This window comes from Artibeus jamaicensis, unplaced genomic scaffold (assembly GCF_021234435.1).
Source record: "Artibeus jamaicensis isolate MK-2021 breed Jamaican fruit bat unplaced genomic scaffold, CSHL_Jam_final contig_415, whole genome shotgun sequence".
Taxonomy (NCBI): domain Eukaryota; kingdom Metazoa; phylum Chordata; class Mammalia; order Chiroptera; family Phyllostomidae; genus Artibeus; species Artibeus jamaicensis.
The window spans coordinates 35782249-35803964 of NW_026521823.1; the positions used below are offsets into that span (position 1 = coordinate 35782249).

Below are 21716 nucleotides of genomic sequence, written 5' to 3' on the forward strand. Positions count from 1 at the left end.
TTAATACAGTTTTTTTTCCAGCCCTCCATAATACAGATTAGTATTTACAGTCAGAATTTTTTGATTTGAGGACAGTAATACGACCACCCACAGGCAAGGTGGCCATTCCCAAGGAAGAGCTAAAGTCCTCCCTCCCCTCCTCCCACTTACCTGCTTAGATATCAGCTTCAGATTTCCTGGGGATTTTGCCGAAGGTCCCCCTCTGGGATCCCCTCATAGCAAGCTGCGACAACACCCAACCCTGGTCCTCCCCCAGCACCAGTTCTGGCCTGTTTTCCTTCCACAGTGTCTAGATTTTACTGCTGGGGGCCACTCCTTCCTCGTGATGTGTCTGGGAGCAGAAAGTAGATCACAGATGCATCCAGGTCATTCTGTCCCTGGAACCTCCGTCTTTCTGCATTGCAGGGCTTTCCAGCAGTATTCTAGAATCCACCTGCTTTGGAGGATCCAGAGTCTTAATTACTGTTTTCGTTATCGTATTGCTATCAACACAAAACCTTTTATCACCAAACAAGCAAACTGCAATGCAATAAGGTCCGTGTAATTCGGCGAACACAAAACCTGACCTGGATTTAGGAATAGAACTCTATTTCTAGCCTTACCCTTGACGCACAGCACACATGACCTTGGAGTAGTTACTACGCCTCAGATTTTTCATCTGTAAAATACCCACTTCCTACCTTGGAGGATTAACTTGATAATATCTGGAAAATACTTTGAGGTCTTTGAGGAAGGACCCTGCTGCATGATCACACATCATGCTTACTAGGATCATGTCCCTGTATCTGAATAGAAACTTGAAGAGCAGTCCAAGGAGTGAGTTTTGAATGATATTGGCTTGAAATAAGTCAGACCTATTCGTGCCAGGACTGAACCTGTGAATGACCCTCAAAGACTGTGTTAACTAACCCTCCTTATTTCTGGTTGTGCTTCAATCTCACCTTGAATGTTAACTCTAAACCGCTAACCTGTTTCTTTCCCTTTGTTCACTTTTTTCCCACCTGCCATTGCATGACACGCAGGGTCAGTTTTGTGCATGACACCCGCTACCAGTATTGGTAGGTTTCAACCTTTTTTTTATTTGTCTTATATATTATGTATGGTACCTTCACTTGCTTGAAATTTATTTCAGAGATGGTAGAAATGTTCCAGGAAATGGTAGATCAGAAGGCTTATTTGGCTTTAGAGTTAACATAGAGGTTTGTTACATGTACATGTTATTTAAGAAAATGACCGTTTTAGCGTGGCTAGGATTACCACGGTGCTAGAACAACAGCTACAAAACATAAAACCACAAGCATGAGACTGCTTTTTTAAATTATCTGGTTTTGGTTTCTCATTAGAGTTGATAATGTTTTAGCAGAAGAAAAAGAGCTTACTTGATCAGAGAGGCAGGCTAATTTCATCAATCAATGTTTTTAAAGTTTCATAGTGGTGTGCCTTTATCTCCTCTTTGCTGTGTGTTAGAATTATCAGAGTTTCCCAGAAGTATTTATTTTTTAAAAAATATAAATGGATGTATTTTGAAAACAAATATCTGACCTGCCTTGCTTATTATTCTTTTTAATTTTGCATTGATTTATTTGCAATGATTATTTGTTCCATAGCGTTCCCGTAGATACTAACCTCGAACAGCGTATGGTCAGCCCCCCCAGGTCCGTATGTGTTGGTACAAAATCCTGTCTTTAGGACATACGAATTAGCTCCATTCAGAGTAAAGAAAAGCAAGCATTGGCAAAATTTACCTGGCTATTTCACCATAACTCTGCTAGAATTTACATCAAGGCTATGATTTTCACTCCACAATTATGAATGCAAATAAACCACAACCCCCAGTAATGTCAGTTCAAAAAAGCACCCCCAAATTGACAAAAAAAAAACTCAACCACAATAAATTCAAAAGAGAAAAATCCTATCCTAAATTATGGCCACGTATTGAACCTCTGAAATGTTAGAAGTATGACTAACAGTGAATCTGATGTACTCTTACTTAACTGGATATTGCACTTCACGTTTTTAGAAGCAAAGGTTACTCCAGGGACTGTAGACTGTGAATTGGGAATGATCTATTGCTAGAAGTAAAATGTTTGTAAATACATCAACCAAAGTCATCTGCTTTGGCCTTTCTGGGAATCACTGATTATGTTTTAAAACTTCCTTTAATTGTACTTGTAATAAGCTATTTTCCCTTTTTTATTTCTCTCCCATGCTTCCTTGCTTTGCATTGTGATTGCATGCCATCTGCTGGTTTAACCCATGATGGCTTGCCGCTCTGATATTCACCATGCCAAAATACCACTTCTATTACCATAATGCTACACCCTCCTGTTCATTGCTCCCATGGTTCCCCTCCTGAAAGTACCCATGATGCACAGCGCTACGTCAGCCACTGTCTCTGCAGCAACAACTCCTGCAACAAGTGTCCCCTTCGCAGCAACAGCCACAGCCAATCAGGTTTGCTCCTTTTAAAGCTTTCTTTCACAAATCCCAAACTCTAAATGAGTGCTGATATTTAAAAAAAAAAATTCTCGGTGAGAATTTTTTTTTCATGTTTATCCATCAAATTTTATTTTTTTTAATTAGTTTATAGCAAGCATTTGTGGACAGGTTGCACTTATTTAGAGTTAACATTTACTGCAAATAATGATGTAGCTATGTTTTGTGTTGCACTGTTTGTTTTTGTACCTAATATTGTGTAATTAACCTGACAGGCTTACATTCCTTTTAGCGCAGCCGTTGTGTCTCCAGTGGTTTGTGAATTGCCACAGAGAAACACAAAAGCTCTCCTGCAGGTGCTTCAAAAATGGCTCATTTCGTTTAAGTTCATTCGGACCCTATCCGTCTGTTGTGGAGGAAAAAAAACATATTCTCCTCATAGCAAAGTCTCCCCTTTTTCCTTAGCACCAAATTTGAGGTCTGAATGAGTCATGTTAACATTTCACCTTGGTCGGGCCTGCTCCCAAACCCACGTGGATCCCACTTTACCATCTGTTCCGATTCTGGCGGGAGAGCCAGATCGTGCCGGAAGAAGAATACCTAGGCACTGAGTTCACAAAGGCTGGATGTAACTGTTTAGGGATGTTTAACTCTGTTGGTTTAATGCATGTGCCAATGAGACTGTGGATGTACTGTTCCTCCGTGAAGGACAGTGGGCTATTTGCCACTCTGTGGTCACAGGTGGCCCCTAATCCTAACCCCGGCTGACCAATTTGCAAACGTGTGCTTTCCGGTTTGGAGATGAGGATGAGTCAGCAGTAATTCTCCCCTGGCCTAGAAAAACACGGCACCGTGCATGCCCGCCCTGCAGAGAAGAGCAATTCTGGTTTTGTTTTTAGCTTAGCTTTGGGACCTTTTTTGTTTGTGTGTGTGCTTGTTTGCTTGTTTGTTTTAGATAAAATCAAGGTCCTGACAAAAGAGGAAAAGAGATCTAGGAGTAGGCTGGAGGGGAGGTCCCAGCTAATGAGAACAACTGCAAACACCTGTGTCAGGGCACGCCTGTCGGATGTGAAACTGCCTGCCTGCTCTAGGTGGGGCGGGGGGTGGGGGCTCATTCGCACGCTTTTCCCTGTTCAAGTGAGTAGCCATTCCAGTGCTACGAGTTGTGTCACTAAGAAGATAGGTGTGAAGGCACTTGAGTGAGGGAATAAAAATGAAATCCCACAACACCCCTCCCTGAGTCCTCTGAATGGTGATGTGCAGGAGAGACTGAGGGGCGGAGCTGAGGCCACCTGGGCTCCCAGGCTGATACAGACGGTTCACAGCTCTTCCTGTCCCTGCTTCCCTCCTCACAAACGCCAACTTACCTCTGAACGAGCTCAGCTTCCAAACAGACCTCACAAAGAGCAGCAGATAAGTTTCTTAGGGGCAATTTTTGTTGAATGGTGGGATGGGAGAAGGGAGGGACAGAGTGCACCCTTCCATTATTCGGTTCAAAGCACCCCTTTTCACTCACTCGTTCTTAATCGGAAAGCTGGGTATCTGTTTCTTGTACACGTTAGTCCTGCCTTCCTGAACCATGTTTTTGCCAGAATTTCTGTTACAAAGTCCCTTCATAAGAAAACAAGTTGGAGTATAATGGAGTAGTACTGGTTACAGTGGAATTTTGCCCATACTATATGGCAGGCTAAGCACTTCTAATACAGACAGATCTTTTCTAGGAATGGAAAGGAAGTCAAGATAAAGAAATAATTTGGAGTTTCAGGGAAAATTAGTTTATTATGATAAGTGCTTGATCGTGTATCATAAATATGTTTCCAGCCAAGTGATTTTTTTTTTTTTTGCTCCTTTGGTAGACAGAACTTTGAGAGATTATATACCTACATGTAGGTTTATATATGTGTGTAGTGAGGCAGGAGTAGAAAATATGAACTACTCAAAAGCTAAAATATATCATCTTATGGCAGAGTGTAATTGGTAAAGAAACTAACAAGTTTAACTTCAGTGAAATCCAAAGCAATATAAGTAAAAGAGCACCTGACGGTAGATTCGAGAATCTGAGAGTCTGGGTTTTGCAGTGTTGACTGGGACAGTTGCTGGATTGCACTTTGATGGGAAAACCTTTAGCAGCTCTTGATGAAGATTTGCTCACACAGGAAAACCACAGAAAAAAGAATTAGCAGTTCACATAAACGTTCAGACGTGGCATCCTTTATGTACTTTCAACCAGTTCCAAAGTGCCGAGCAGCTACCAAAGACCTTGGAAAGTCTTCTCAGTGCCAGTGAGTCCAGAATTCGGAGACTGTGGATGAATGTAAAATGGCAAGCTCGTCAGTTTAAGATTTCACCCCTTAAGCCCTAATTGAATTGTATTCATGTGAACTATGTCATTTGAATGTAATAAATCTCAGTTTCCTCCTCCGGGAGAGGAAGACTGGAATAGACTCCTTGAACCCCCTCCCAGCTCTAAGACTCCAGAAACCCAATTTCCTTAGCTGTTGTTATGCTGGACTGGAGTAGGAGATCGTCAAGGTAAACCAGCGAGTTCAGAGGTCAGTCAATGACGGCATCCTGCCTGCTTTTCCTCCACTGGGAGAGCTGTCTTGACACAGTGTGTGGTAGGATTTTGACAGTTTCTCAGTTCATTTGATCCATTTAGGCTGTCAGTTCCGATCGTTCAAATCTCATAGGTATCTGTAATTAGATACAAGCCATTCACAGAAGAAAGACAATAGACAAAGCATCCCAGGACAGATTGTCCAACTCAGCCTTTCTTTATGTGTTAACCCCCCGCTGAGCCGAGTCAAAAGGCAACAGATCCATCAACTCGATCCTCGGGGCTTAATCAGAATGTCAGCTATGAAAGTTTTAACTGAACGTGGGCTGGTAGTTTGAAATTACATGAAAACAAAACCCAAACACTTGTGGGAGATATAAAATACTTTTTTGGTTATTTAGCTCTGGAAGTGGATGTGTAAACAAAAAGACAATAAACACATTTCCAAACAACTGTTTTCTGTTTCAGTTAAGGTCTTTGGGCCTTCATATAAAAATTATATCTACTGTGATTATTATTTACAAACTACTTATGCACCAGATGCTCTTCTAAATGTTTTCTCTCCCATATATTATATACTAAATGTCATATCATATATTTTCTGTTATATGATAGAGCATACATGCCTCGTATGCATAGATACACACAGTTCTTACAACAGTCTTTTAAGTATGTCTATCATCCCCATTGTATGCACAGTAAAGCTGAAACAGTTTTACCACCTTAGGCAAAGAGAAACAGCCAACAAATGGTCTTGCTGGAATTTAATCCCTGGCGGTTTGAGTCCAGAGGCCTTGCCCTTAACTGCTACACTGCCTTTCTCTATAATTACAAATGCACAAAAGTCACTTCTTCTACAGACGTAACTCTCTTTTGAATGAGACCCGAAAGCAGCAAACTCTGTTGCTAATGCAGCTCCAACAGCGATGAATCCTAAGCAGGGAGATGAACTGAATGTGTGCACAGCTTCGAGCTGCTTCTGGAACAGCCATGTCCTGCTTACAAACCCTATAGCAGATACATGTTAGTTATCATATGTAACCACATGATCATAGCCTCTGTATCACTATAGCCAGTGAGTAGACTGAAAATTGTGAGTAATTTCTATGCAAGTAAGATAAGTAAAAAGTATGACATATACAAAGTAAAAAAGAAATTAGTCACTTATCTCCGTGAAACCAAGTTCATGGGCATATTTTGTGAATCGCTGTCCTAGACTTCTAGCTTCTGCCAGTCATCGCACAAATAGCTTGGTCACGAGCAAAGACAGACTCGAAAATGAGAATGCCATCTCAGGCGGCCAGTGTAAGCCTCCTCACGGATGGTCAGAATGGCCATGTCTATAGATGCCGATGTGGAGACAAATTCCGTGACAGAGGTTGTGGGAAACAGCTTAGTGTCTGGATCACCTAGTAGTTTTCCATACTAAGAGAAATTTTATTGAATAAGATGAGAGTGCAGATTCGAATTCCTACAACGTGAATTATTACGGTATTGCTGTCATCGCTTTAGTATTTTTTATTTCAAAGCTGCATTCTATTTCTAAAGGGGAAAAATAATTTCTAAATAAGTATATTTTAAGTCCTAGTCTTTTTTCATTTATGCACAGAGATTATTCAGTTTACCTAATCACATCCTCGAAGGCCCAGTTAAAATACAGTTTATACTCTGGGTCTTTCCCTAACCCCCCACAGAATGACATACTTTTCTCTCTCCTCTGAATTTGTCAAGGACTTTATCTGCACATTCCTTACAGCATCCTCACCAGAGAGAAAGAACGACAAGCACGAATATACAAAGGTGGGGAGGTATGAAGTTTAGCAGAGAAGAACTAGCAGTAGGTCGGTCCGAGCTTCTGTTGGCAGGAGTGGCCACAACCAAGGCTTGATTCAGGTTGTGCAGGGTCTTGAATGCCACGTGAAGGGCTGCAGCCCTTGTTTGGCCTCTGGAGAGTTTTCAAACTAGACAGAAGTCTGGGAAGAGTGAGCAGCTGCATTCCAGGCGGGCGAGTCTGCTGAGGCCACCGGCGAGACGTTTGACCAACAGCCTAAACTGCAACAGTGGCAGCTGGCAAGCAGCCTGCTTTTCTTTGCCTTTTCCCATGACATAAGGAGCGTTACTTTTAGCCAAAGAGAAACATGACGACTATTTGATACTAGGGCAAAACATGCTCAAACAATGCCTCGTGGCAGAAAAAGAAATTTGGGTGGACGTGAAAGGTTAACCGCAGGAAGTCACCTCTGTAGGATCTGAACTGAATGCCTTTGAGAACAGCGGTTGGGTGGCCAGCGGAGTCACATGTCTCCAGGGTCTTGCTCCGAGGGTGCAGCTTCCCACTTCCTCCCCAAACACACCTGCAGAGCCACAGGTCAAAGACCTCCAGGCCTTTGCTCCAGAGAGAGACAGTCCCTTCAGATTTGGTGTAAATACACATCACCCGCGTCTCCACGGTGAGAGCTGTGTGGGCGGTGGGGGCAACTGTTTGTCTCGTTCATTCTGGGTCAAGAGTCCCTGCGACGAAGAAAAATTCTTACTTGTTGGAAGTTGGGATTTTACATTTTTTATGCAGCATTCCCTCAGTACCATCACTACCTTTAAAACTGGTGAGATCAAACTATATTTCCAGCCCATACATTAAGCAACCGTCACATTTTCAAAAAGGGGTAATTCATCTTTAAAATCGTGACCTCGAAGTCACATCTTCTGAACCCTCTCCCAAAGATTAAATCCATTCAGGAGAAAGTTGGCCTTAGGAAGAGCTTATTAAAAAATTGTTGGGCCTTTTTTAATCACTAGAGGACATGTTTATTGGTTTTGAGGGAGAGGGAGGGAGGGAGAGAAAGAGAGAGAGGAAAAAATCGATGTGAGAGAAACAGCACCTGTACGTGCCCCGACTGGGGATTGAACCCACAACCTTTTGGTGCACAGGACAAAACTCCAACCAACTGACCCACCTGGCTAGGGCTGAAAATTTGTTATTAATGTATCATATACACACAACCCTTTATTTACTGGAATATTGATAAGTGAGAAAATCCCACTTCCCAGACATGCCATCTGATATAAGTTTACTATAGATAATCAGTTTCAACAATATCTTATCAGCAATGTGAAATAATTTCATGTAACCAGATGTATAGATTGTGTTTTGTCCGGCCTGCTACAAATTACTAGAGAGGAAAGAGAAAAGCAAATCATGAGATTCTACCTATCCTCACGTATCAGTGTGAATACAACTTCGAAGCCATTTGTAGACGGAGTCTTAGATTTATAAGTTAGCCTGTACCAACCAAGAAATCTAGAAAGGCAAGGTCACGTTTTACTCAAACGCTTGTCTCAAAGAGTTGTGTGAAACATCCATTATTCAAAGCCATCTGCCAGGACTATATTCAGGAGAGTGTAGGCGGCATTTAACGTTCCCGCCACTTGACCGTTTGGAGCCTGTGCCTGCGCAAGAAAACTCTCGGCTCTGAGAGTCCTGTCACGTACCTCTCCTGCAATACACAGGAAAGCGCTGGCTTCCAGGGCTGGTCCCACTGTGAAGAGACTCCTTTCCTGTGGTTTGCTGGTTCCAGGGGGCAGATTATAGTCAGCAGCTGGGCCCCAGGGGTGTTATGCTCGAGAAGGGGGAGGTGACAAGTGTCAGAATCGAACCCTTAAGAACCGGACTCAGGCTGTCACCCATCTCCACGTTGCACCGAGACAGTTGTCCAGCCCCCTGTAGCTGTCTGCAGACAGTCTCCCTGTGGGAGGGGTCGCCCTTCAGTGACGGACCTTGTTGCTTCAGTGAGGCAGCATTGTCCACATTTTGTGGGCAGAGGTCACAGCGAGTGAGTGTGTGCGTGCAGAAGGAGGGGTTAGGGAGAGAGAGGGAGGAGACTGGAGCCTGCTGTATCTATCCAAGTTAAAAAAAACTATAAAAGTTACAGTATCTTCATTCAGTTTATGCTATTAGTTAAAGCTTCTGGCAATTTTAGTCTAAATTCCATGGCACAAGGCCGCTAGGCCATTGGAATGCAGGCTTGCTAGTGTGGTCAGACTGGTTTTAGAAGGGAGGTGGGTGGGCTCCTCTGTCTTAAGGGGACTCGATTCTGCAAGAGCCACATAGAGGCACATTATTTTTTCTCTTCAAGAAAGCAGCAAATAAGAAGAAAATAGACCTTTTCCTTTCCTGCCTCAGAAGTTGCTGCCTTGCCTTGCAGGACTACCATGAGGTTTAATGAATAATTGTATTTGCAGACTTTCTGTAAGAAAGGCTGAGTTATATAAGTGTCATAATCCAGTACATTTTCATTTTCCATGAATAATTTACACCTCGTGGTGAGAAACTTGGGTGGAATTCTTTTGTGTATAACACCTGAAGACCTGATATCAGTTCCAGTTCTGTGCAGTGGAAGACAAAACGTCAAGGTTCCTGGGTAGAACTTGACCTCCTGGTGGATTGTCCTACTTAGTAGACGTCAAATTCCATCCTCTTTCCCATTCTGATGGAATTTGGGGGAATTTTTTTTAGATTGAAAAGTCACGTTCCCCACAGTATTTTGACTTTTGTTACCATAATAAAATCATGCTCCATTTTTCTAATATGAAGGCTCCTCTTTTGAGCAGAAGGAATACATGGTTCATTCTATATGTATGTTTATTTCCAGCTCTCAATTTGTAAGGAAAGACTAGCTGCAATGCAGGAATTCAGATCCATTGCCAAGAGCTGCAAGGTGAAAGGGGTCTCATTTCAATAAAAGTTGCCCAAACAGAGGGAAATTTTGATTCAATAGGCATTTATCTTCCCCAGTGTATCCACAACCGCCTGCTTTCTCACATTTGCACCTGCATGTTTGGGGGGTTGCCAGTCTTCCTGAGTGAGTGTTGGAGAGGAGAGGGCTGTGCTGATTCCCCATAAGCTAACCCGGCTGTCACTCCCACTGCACCCGATAGGACAGCCGCCACGTGTCAAAGGCAAAGTGGCATTAGGTCCGGCCTCTCGGCCCCTCCTGGCATTCCCTCTGAGCAGTGGCTTCCGAGGGATGAGTCTGCTGATCATTCCAGAAGCTACCAGTGTGGGGAGGTGCTAAAGATACCTAGGAGTTCACTGTCTAGTCCAAGAGAGTGAAGAAATTAGATAATGTCGCACAATGCAATAATCATGTGCTCAAACATTACTACCTGGGAAGCAGGGCCCACAGGAGGGCCTTGTGCCTAACGTGGGGAGGTAAGTCTTGAGGGGTGTAAAGGAATTAGACAGGTAATGAACAGGTGAGATCGTTCCTGAATAGTGTTTGAAAGTTAAGGGGTGAACATGAGGTTAGGGGAAGGGAAAAGGGGCACTGAGGTTATAAACGCACAGCATTATGCTTTACAGGTGCTCACCTGTAACCCCATCAGGTGGGTCCTGTTCTTTATCTTGTGCACGTGACAAAGTCAAGGCTCAGATTTGGCCACAGCTCAAATCCATAGTCAAGCCTGCACTTGACCTCAAACCTATCTGACCCTGAACTCAGTGCTTCCCCCTTAGCCCACACTGTTCCCCAATAGCCTGTGAGATTCAGACAGGAGCAGCAGGATCAGTCTTGGATGTTCCCATAACAGAGACCGATGGGGCAGCGATTAATACATCAGCTCTAAAGAAGGGGCACTCTAGCTCACGTGGCCAATGTGGCATGTTCCAGGCCACACTGCAGTGAGTGGGAAAGTCACGGGGCGGATGCGTGTGGGCAGTGCTAGAAAGTCCAGTTGAGGAGACGAGGAGAGGTGAGGCTATGCGGGGCCTTGAATGGCAGGACGAGAGCAGGACAGAAATGTTAAATGAGAGACTCAGAAACACTGATCTGCAAGAAGCAAGTGGGGAGCTAGAAACTGGGGTGCACCGACTCCGTACACCAGAGCAACTGGCGAGGAAGCCACTTCATTGATGAGTGTTGAAACTGGGGGAGAAAAGAGAAAACAAGGGAAGGATGAACGATCAAGAATCAGGGAAATTCAGGGAGGCATTTGGATCCTTAGCTCTCCCACTGGGTTTTCTCCAAGCTCTGTGCGTCTGTGGATTTCACCGGCTCCTCCCCCTGCCACATCAACCGACTGCAAGGCAGGTCTCCCGGAGACCTACAGAAAAAGAGCGGTTCTTATCGACACATCTTCACTTTTATCTGCTCTGGGAAGGACAATTGGTTGTCCTTCACACAAGGACAAGATACAAGAAGACACAAGACTGGTATCTTCTGACATTGGTTTATGAAAAAAGCTAGATTTTTTAGCATTTAGAATCCATCATCCTTCAGCCTTAGGTATAATAGGCTAGAGTTTTGGTCTGTTTTACTTTAGGTGATCAAATTACCTCATCCTTGTGATCACTTTACTTACTCTGAAGTTTTCAAAGATCTCAAGAGTTTTTGTTGGTGAGCTTCCCATAATCAAACACAGGCCCTCTTCACTGTGTACCACAAACGCATTTCTGGAAGGAGCATCATTAACCTAGTCATTGTCAAACGTCACCCATTTCCCCCTAGCCACAGTTACATCAGGCCTTGTCGGTGTGACCCAAGACCTGTGTCAACTACACAGTTATGAAGCGCATAAGTCAAAGGGCAAATTTACCACACTCATACTGTATTTCTACAGTAACACAGACACACCCACACAAAGGAAAATGATGATGCAGGTTACGTTCTAAATTGGAACAGGAGCCCGGATCAGCAAGGTTGCTCACGCAAATCGCATAGACAGTAAGAGAACCAAGACTAGCCCCCAGTGGTCTGTGTGCTGCCTAGAGTAGTGCTTTCCCCTTAGACCACACTGCCTTCCCGAGTGAGGGCTTTAACGGGTCATCCACGGGGCCCAGAGTGCTCTAGGGATGTAGAGGTAGCTCAAGAGCTCTCCTGTATAAGCACTTACCAAGGACATTGTGCTAAGCCTATTATATGAGTTATCTTGCTAAAATGCAAAACAGCTCTGTAAGAGACTACTCTTATCCCCAATATATATGTGTAGATGAGAAAACTGCAATTTCAAGGAGCTGAGGAACTTGCCCAGGATCATTTATTAGGTGGCAAAACCACATTGAGAACTTTCTCCCAAGCTCCTAACCTTTCCTTTTACAATGAGTAGAAGGGCCTGGGATGGTTAAATGATTCTCTCAAGGTGACATTAAGAGTTAATAAGAGGTAAAGACTCGTCTCCTAATGGCACACTTAGTCCTCCTTCCACCGTCAAACCACAATCCAGCATGAATATGCAACTATCCACTTTTTTGAACAATTGATAGCTTGTTTCCTCCTCAGAATTTAGAAAGATTTTCGAAGAATCAGAAAAAGACCCCGGGATGCTAAACTCGATTTCTTCTTGTTCTCCAAGTACTTTTTCCAGTAATGATTTTATGGGTCTTCATCAGTCATTCCTTCAATATTTGTCATTGTTATACTGAAATATTCGAAAGGGCCAGAGAACCACTTTGGTTATGAGGATTTAGGAGAAAAGGAATTGCTTAAATCAATTCCAGTTATTCGTCTTCTTTTCTTTGCTCTTCCCTGACTCCTGCAACATATAGGGGTGACTTTGAGCAAGGAAAGCAGTTAAAATAGGGAAATCTAAGGAGTGTATAAAGGATGAGAAGAAAACTTCCTTGTGTTCCTTTACCTTGGAAAAAGGTGTTTAAGAGTTGCTTTTAAAAAAAAAATATCAACTCATAAGTTCCCTCATTCTTTCTGCTATGTGAAAAGAGGCGAAGGTTTAAAAATTGAAGTATGGTTGTCTATTAGACAAGACTGGGTGTGCAGAGTGTCCAGAAATAGTGGTTTGCTCGAAGCACAGCGACCTAAGGGTTATTACTAATTGCTGCACCTTGTCAGAACATTCATGTTTGGTGGCTCAGCCTAGGCAATTGAAATAGGTGAAACGAAATATTTCCATATGATAACAGTAGCATCATGTGCTTGCTCCCACCAGGCTTTCGTTAACTACATTATCCGATCACAGCAACTCATGAGTTAGGGACAGTGTGTAATTCCTGTGATGCAGATGAGGAACACCAAGAATCATTTACCTACAGTAACACATCCGTTAGGCCCAGAAGCTGGCTTTGCATTGGGTCCAGCTTTAAAGAACTGGGGATCCCGCCTCTCGGGAGATGTTATCTGTCTATTCCTTGACATTGATCATCATATGCTACTGGCTGGTAATGTTTTTATAGAAAAGATCTTAGTTTGAAATGACTAATATGAATGGCAGTTGGGACTTTCATAAATAAATAGAGAAATTCAGCCTATATTAAGCTGTTGGTGACAGATCAGGATGTACATATACAGAAACTGAAGTCAATGTACTTGACATTTTAAAAAATCTTTGTCTCATCAAAAATCAGGTTTATTGCCAACAGAGATGGAGTTCCATCCAGATCATATAATATTTAAATGTACACTATCATTATTTGAATGCCCATTTAAATAGAAGTTGAAACCAAATTTTATTTAAGGTTACGAATCTTAAATAGACTAAGGAAAGGAAACCAACACTCATCAAAAACTGCTATTACACATCAGAGACTTTACATACATTCTTCCATTCAGTGCTCAGCAAAACACTATGAAGTGTCTTACCCATTTTCCAGAGGAGAGGAAATCTGAAAACATAATTTACTTAAGATCAAAGAAGTGGGAAGTGTCTGTACAGTGTGAGAAGTAAGATTTGTCTGGCTCCAAATCCTATTCTCTTATGCGTCCACCATACTTGAATCAGAGATTATCATGTCTAAGGCAGGATTGGGACTAATCTCTTTATATGGTTTCCTTAAAAACTTCTGACTACTGAGTTGTGACTACTAATTGTAGAAGTTTTAACAATTGAAGAAGAAAGTTCTGATAGAACTGTTAACATCTGAATGTAATAGCAGAAACAGTCTGAAAACATTGTTGGTTGATGAGACCAACAGCGAAATTAAAGTTTCAGTCCAGGAAACAAGAGCTGGAGAGGGCAGGGGACAAGGGCACCATCTGTGGGTGGTGAACTGTCAAGTGACTTCAGGCAGAAAAGAGTCCACCGAGAGGAGTCCTCTCATCCAAAACATTCATTTCTCAGACAACAACAACTTAAAAATTGAGAGACTATTTTTCCCACTCTTCCACAGAGCCTTACCTATCAGTCAAGCTCAGGTTAATTAAACATTGCTAGTTGAGAATGAATGTGTTGCGCAGCCTGGACTAGGCACCTGTGCAAGGAGCAACTAGAAAGCTCATTTAGTTGTGAGTGAAGCCTCAGAGCTAAATTAGAGAGCATGCCAAGGAATTCAACCACAATTCAGGTGAGCACACAGGGAGGAAGAGCCAGGGATCCCATTTTGAAGCCAAAACACGGGAAGGATGCAAAGAAAGACAGAAGAAGGGAGGAAGAAGGAATTAGATATTGGCAAGAAAGGGGAATGGACACTGACTGTTTAGTGGTTACAGAGTTACAGGTTGGAACGATGGGAAATTCTGCAAATGGAGAGAGGCAGTGGTTCTGCAACTGTGTGAGTGAACTGTTCACTTAAAAATGGTTAAAATGGCAAATTGTATGCTATGCCTATTTTGCCTCCAAGAAGAGAGGATTGAGATTGCAAAGAAGGATGTCTCACTGTACTTGTTTTATCAGCTCCACAGTATAAAATTATTCTTTTCCCATTAAAATTTCTTAATCACTGCCATGTTCTCCTGTGACCGTTCTGTGTTCACAAAGCAGGTCACTGACTGCAGACACAGGCTCTTCCTCAGCGAACCATGTCTGTTAGAGGCAGGGGTGAGGTTGAGGTGCCATACCACACCAATGTCCACTGTCTCCTCAGTGGTGACACATCGTCACACCTCTTTTTTTTCAGAGGGTTGGCAGAGCCAGCTGCTTTTTTGGAGGAGGGGAGAAAAAAACACTTGATTTGGCCTTTAGTCAGGGGCACAGGTAAGAAAGAGGCGGTGCCCCAGGCAGTAAGTGCCCGCCCCCAAGGTGAGCTGAGTCCTGGGGCTGTGCCTTTCTGGGTGGATGTTTACTAAGAATCCAGTGTCCTGTGACATTCACAATTCTGGGAGTACAGTACTGAACAGAACAGTCCCTGGTCTCATAGGTTTTACACAGTCAGGGGGACAGCAACAAACCTACGTGCAAATAAGTACTGTCAAATTATTGGGTCGGCCAAAAACTTCATTTGTGTTTTTTTTTTCCATATAATGGCTCTAGTGCTTAGTTGTCTTTAACTTCATTCGAAACAATTTTGTTAGATTGTATTATGACAGCTATCATATCAGCGTGTGTTACAAAAAACTTATCGTGAATTTTTGTGTAGCCATTTTAATATCGAAGATGGAAGAAGACACACAACATTTTTGGTGTATTGTGCTATATTATTTCAAGGGGAAAATGTAACAAAAAAAAAAAGATTCGTGCGGTGTATGGAGAAGGTGCTGTGACTAACTGATCAAATGTGTCAAGAGTGGTTTGCGAAGTTTCTTGGTCCTACTGGCATTTTGGCCAAATGATTCTCTGCTGTGGGGCTGTCTGATGCATTGGAAGGTGTTTAGCAGCAGCCCTGACCTGTATCCACTAGAAGCCAATAGTGTTGAGATAGCCAATATATACACAAAATACCCAAATCCATAAAGTTATTGGTGAAAATGAAAACTGTCTTTTATTTTATGGGAAAAAATAAACTGACTTTTTGGCCAACCCAATAATCATCATATAATACAGACCCTCTCAAAAAGTGGAGATGCTGGAAAAAAGGGCCTGAGCCCTGAGCCCCAAGCCCCAGGAAGAGCCATTAGTAATAAAGACGTAAAAGGAAATGTGGAAGCTCTCATCCTTTATGTGTTTTCTTCCTTTGGCTTCCATTTCACTATCTATTATACCCGGATATTTTGGCACTTTCTGGGGAGTTGTTAAGGGGGACAGATGGCAACCTGGTTTAATTACCCACCACACTGCAGAGTGAAAAACTAAGGCTCCAAAGGGTCACAAAGCAGGTCGGTGGCACAGAGAAGCCTCTAAAAATTTTACTCCGGAATCCCTTTTGACTTCTCCCTTGCACACAAGTGAGTGATTTTGTTAATCTCTCTCTCTCTCTCTCTCTGATACACATACAAAAAGAACTGAAAACAAAACATGCAAGATGATTAGCAGACATACTTCATGTCCTGTACACAATATTAATCTTACTGTTCTTTTTACTGCATCTTCGCACTTTGCTTTCCTGCCTTTAGTATCTTAAAAGCCAGTTCTTTGCAGGCTGAATTATACATTCTGCCCCGCTGTTAAAATGAACACTGGAGCCAAAATGTGCCCGGGATTCTAAGTCTAACATAATGGCAGTGGCCACAAAGGCAGGGCATTGAGCTGCCCCAGGGGCTTTATGTTGAATCCAACGGGATCTTCTTTCTGGGATTTTTCTTGACCTGAATCTTCAGTTTATTATTAGGGGCAAAACCACATATTGAAAAGAGCAGGTAAAAATGAATGCTTTAGAAAGTTCTTTTCAATTGCTACATAAACCACTTTTTTTAAGCATAAGAAAGAGTTTTTCTTAGATTGTACCTCCGTATCTAAAGGTCTCCTTCCACGAAAGGGCCTCAGACGTGGGCAGCCTGTTGAATCCCAGATAGCGTTGCTCACTGTAAATCTTTCTATAAATCACCCCGCTGCACATATTCTAAAGAGAATATTTTTAGTGAAATATTTTGTATCTACTATTATGTTTTAGAGTATTTTTAAATAGTGAGGCCCCAGTATTACATATTGTTTTTTGATTTAGTAAAAGAATATAGTCTTTCATACACAGTCTCTAATTTAAAACATGTTTGTTCAAAATTCCCTTTGTCGCTTGGTGTTAATTTCCCCTTAGAGACTGATGGACTTTGATGGTTGGGTGTCTAGACCGTCTGCAATTGTGTAACTCACGGCACTGCTCAGAGATAATGCCGTGACGACAGTATGGAACTGGCCAAAGGCCATGTTCACAGGTGTTTCAGTGTCCTTGAGATTCAAGCTACCAAAAGCACGTGGGTACCTCAAGCTCCAGGCAGCCGTGTGACAAGAAAGACCTTCCCCCTCGCCCCCTGCACGCAGTCTAGTCCATTACAACGTGGTGAATTCCATGATTGAAATGTTCACTGGGGAGGGTTTGTGGAGTGCCAGTGAGAGCGTGAAGTCAGAAATGTCAGGGGATGAACAAGGAGGTAAAAGCTGGGACCCGCTTGTGGACGGCCACCCGCAGCATTCATTCCGCCCTCCTCCTCCTTTCCCTTGGATGCCATGGTTCGACCTGCCGCTTCTTTCTTCCTGGCTGTCATGTGGCCCTTCCAGTCTCGGGCTTGGTTTTGTCTTGACCTCTGGCCACTGCGGCCCAAACATAGTCTCCACGGCTCCTCTCTTTCTGAACAACATCACAACTCTCCTGAATATGTTTTTGTTTTAAACGCCTTGTAGCATCAGGAAAAAGTCACCCCTCACACACCTTTGTCTTCTTCCTCATTTATGTCCTATCAGTGAAAACATCACCTGTGAATAATGCACAGGTGTTTAGAGGGTCTGGGGACTAGATCCCCGTGTCACCAGGAAAGCAACAGCAGCCGTCCTCAGAATCCTCACAGGGGACTGAGAGGAGCAGGGACTGCGGTAGAGGACTAGGGTCATGATCAAAGCCTCACTGAAATACTCAGAGTCTAGCTCTGTCCACACATGGAATGGGCTCATGGGAGGAGCGAGATGCCATTCAAATCCAGGATTCCTAGATAAGTACTCTGTCCAGGTGACGTCAGTGTGGGCCCTGGTCGGTAATCTTCAGTGAGGCCACTATATTGCCCTCCACGCACAAAATCAGTGATTAATATTGTAAATGATCATTTGTATGTGTTAGAAAGTCTTTCTGAAGTGTTCATTGTGTTTAGAGATCACAAAATGGAAAATATTAGATAGAAATGAGTCACCAACAGATCAATATGGCATTTAAAACAGGAACTAGAGCTTTGACTGGACACCTTCTAGTAATGGCAGAAGCTGAAACAGTAACCCTGACCAAATGCTCTTTAGGGTTTGCTGCAGGTGCAGGGAATTCCAAACAACCTGAGGATGCTCTTCTCAAGGGCAAAACTGATTGTCATATTTAATTATTTTATGCCCTTTCTATATAAGTGAAAATCCCTTTATGAAAACAAGTCAAATGTGGCATGAAACACTACCATCCCTCAAACAATATCCCCCCAAATAATAAATATGAGCATTTTTCAAAGTGTCTTTTTATATACTACTAATGATCTTTGAATTTTTTAATTATATAATTAAAGTTTATGAATAGTCTTGAAATTGGCCAAAGTTCTTGAAATTGTCCACTCATTAACACGTATCAGTGGAATTGCTCTGATAATTGTGTATCAAGAGACCAAAGACATTGGCATTTGACTTTAGTAACCAGTACTATGACTAAGTACAGATTTATTTTGCAGCCCAAAATGTACAAACATCCCTCTGCCCTTGTACAGTTTGCTGCAATCAAAATACTTCACAGGGTTTGCCTATTGGACAAAATCGGGAAATTTCAGACAGTCGTGGTCGCCATGGCGAAGCCGCGTATGGTACTGGGGGAAGGATGGAGAGAACAGGAAACAAGGAGACTGAGGAGGGAGGAGTACCAGTGGGGGGCAGTGAAGAGGCACCGGCCACAGAACAAGGGAACTGGAGGAATGAAAAGATACTGGGACGGTGCACCACAGGCAAACTTCCTTAGCTGGGCCATATTTTTAGGCATTCCATTGTTTTCTATTTTTAAATCAGTAATACATTTTGTTGATAAAGACACTGAAACATCCTTTCTTTAATTGCTTCCTGAGGGAACAGGACCTTGTCACCGTGGAAAAAGATTTCTAAGAAATCAACCAAGTCTAGAAGTTTCCTTCAGGTGGCCTTTTTTATTTATCTGCCGCGTTCCCATCCTCTGTGCGCGATTCTGCCCCCCTGCCCAGAGTACTTTTCCTTTTATCTGTACATAACGGGTGGAGGAATGGGGAGGAGGGTGTTTCTATGGATGTTGTCGGAAGGGCTCTTTTCCTGCCTCCATTGCTACACCTCTCGTGAGTCCATTGGTTTTCTGTTCATGCCGACACTGTGGCGTTGCAGCCTCGGAAACTCCTTATTTATTCAGTCATTTGTGCAACCAGCAGTCGCTAAGTGCCTCCCACGTGCCCGGCCCTGCCCTGGACACTAGAGATTTAAAGGTCAGTGGGCCACTGCCCTGTGCTTACAAACCGCAGTCTGGATGTAGACCTAATGACTGCTGCAGCCCTGCGTGGAATTGCCTGGTTGAGTGCCCACACTAGTGATCCCTTTAGACTTCAGCAGGGCCATGCAAGCATTTTATAAGGTATATCTTATTTACTTCTTCAAGCTCAACATTACAGAGACATCATTGGATAGCTTTTCCCAAGAGGATTGAACTAAAACATCCATGATCCCCTTTCCTAACCATGTTGTGGTTGGCATCCGTAGGGACAGTTGGTCTTTTCACCGAAATGTTTGCTCCTATCAGTGAAGCCAAGCAGTAAGGGTTCTTACTGAATTTGATACCGAGCTAACATTTTAAAAGGTAACCCATTCCATGTCCCTGCATCTTGGCAATGAGCAAGCTTACAGGTGTCACTGTATTTCTAGATGTCACCTAGAAGTTCCCAACCTCCAAAATTATTCATACATTCAGTTCTTGGAGATCAACCACAGGCCGAAAACTCAGACAGTATGCGTGTCGGTGCCTCTGAAGCACCGAGGAAAGACTGTGTTGATCTGTCCCCTTTTGCACCTGAGAGCCAGTTAGTTCACCTGTTGAGTGTCTACTGCTGGTGTGCTCTGTCCAGGTCAGCGTTCCAGCCTCTGCACACAATCGTGCTTCCAACCAAGAGCATTTCCCACGCTGGTCAGTTTTTTTTTCCAAGTGTCTACCAAGGGCAAAGGCACATGATGGCTCAGCCTAGATTCACCATCAGCTTGGAAGAGACAGGTGACAGGCCTGTTTCATTCCTGGTGAACCAGTCAAGGGGAGAACAGAATTTCCTTCTTAGTTACAGAGTATCTCTCAGTCCAGTGCCCTACCTACCCCTTTGGGTAAAAGCCAAATGCCTGAAAATGGCAGAATGAACTTCCTATCACTCGGCTCTCCTGATCCTGCCCGCAGGGGTGACTGCCGCCTCCCTGTAGGTCACCTGCAGCCTTGGCCGATGCCTGGCTCCGGAAGCTAGTGACCCAGGCTGAGAGCATATTCCCTCCAAGAAAGTGAGGCTCAAAAAGGCCACAGACCCACCGCACATAGCTGCATTCAACTCAAAACAGAGTTATTTTCTATAATATGAATTCATTGCCGAATTTCCAGTTTGTTTGTTTGTTTGTTTTTTAATGAAAAGGTCAAGCCATGGAGAGCCCAGGTATCTGCAGGTAGCAAGGGGCTGGAGCTGAGATGCTGCTGCTCCGCTCTTCCTGGACACAGGCCCTTCCCCCTGCCACACTCTGTGCCTGACCCACTCATTTACGTGCCTTTCCTGCCCAGTCCCAGAGGCTTACTATCTAGGCACCACCTCGCCCAGTCTTCGTTTAACAAGCTTGACCGCCGTTGCACTGGGAGTCGATGGCAGGCACCTCACTGAGGGTACAGGGATCGCTGAGTGGCTGCCCACAACACAGTTGAGGGGGAACAACCCATTCGATGCTCTCTGGGGCCATTCATGCTTCGTCTTCAGTAAATAGATATGAGACTAAGTGTGCATTGGGCCATAGGGGAGTCATGTAAGCCTGTGCATTAAACGGAATGAATCATCAGAGCCTTAACTCCAACCACCTGGAGGAGATGCTCATTGATGAGTGGACTCCATCACAGCCAACTGACATTTTGGCATCACAGACACTCCCGTTACAGCCATCCAGCGGGTCCACTAACGGTGTGTGCAGGCACTTACGATTGGGGTCCGGGGAGGCTCTGGTTTAGAAACAGAATCGCCGGGTTTGTGGGCACCAGCTCTCCCAGTTCCCTGCGCTCTCCTTTCCACAGAAAGGGAATCGAAAACAAGGCTTTTGAGTCAAGGCTTTGATTTACCTCATTAGATTGGCTCATCCTCTTCAGTACTCTAATTCCCTTCTTTGTCACGATTCTGTTTTACAAAATAACAGCTTTTGAGGGGCTAGTCTCTCTGGGAGGTAGACGGGCAGAAATCAACACAAGCAGCAGGCCCACAGGAGGAGGCCTGGAGTACGACGTGCTCGGCCACCCAGGCGAGGACGCCCTGGGCAGGGGCCTAGCAGCCCGACAGGTCACCCAGCTTGCTCCTCCGGACAGTTAGCCCCACCCTGCGCTCCTTTGCTCTAAGCCTCACACCATTGCCTACCATTTTCTTGATCCCCAAGCTCCCAGGGGAGGTGTGAGCACCCTGAGAGGCAAGGACATGTTCTTTGGAGTCACTGATTCCACTGGTCCCATCGCATACTTGTCACTCTGCCCTGGAGGGGACTCCCGTGCAGGTGTGCAGTGTGAGCTAACCTCGCTAAGCTCGTGCTGGCTTGTGCGGGCACTTGCAGACCACAGAAGCTGAGTAAAGCTGTCTGTACTCTCATTTCCTAGTCTGGGAATTATGGCTGCAACTTTGGCCTAGCTCTTGAGGCTCTGGAAACAATCTCTCAGCCTCCTGGAGAATCAGTCTGTTGCAGTTAGAAGTGACATTAATGATGCTTAAGAGAGGGG

The 21716-nt window shown here is 43.8% G+C and overlaps 1 protein-coding gene across 6 annotated transcripts in view; it reads left to right on the forward strand.

Annotated features, from left to right (window-relative positions):
- Positions 1 to 21716, forward strand: part of MBNL2 (muscleblind like splicing regulator 2) — a 148459-nt gene that overhangs the window by 120816 nt on the left and 5927 nt on the right. For 2 of the 6 annotated variants that reach the window (XM_037132451.2, XM_037132454.2), the window contains 2 exons: positions 1023 to 1058; positions 2360 to 2454. The exons of 2 other annotated variants lie outside the window; for them this stretch is intronic. In XM_037132451.2, the coding sequence (XP_036988346.1) occupies positions 1023 to 1058; positions 2360 to 2454 (131 nt within the window). The remainder of the gene's footprint in view (positions 1 to 1022; positions 1059 to 2359; positions 2455 to 21716) is intronic. 2 more of the 6 variants (XM_037132453.2, XM_037132456.2) reach the window with 1 other exon arrangement.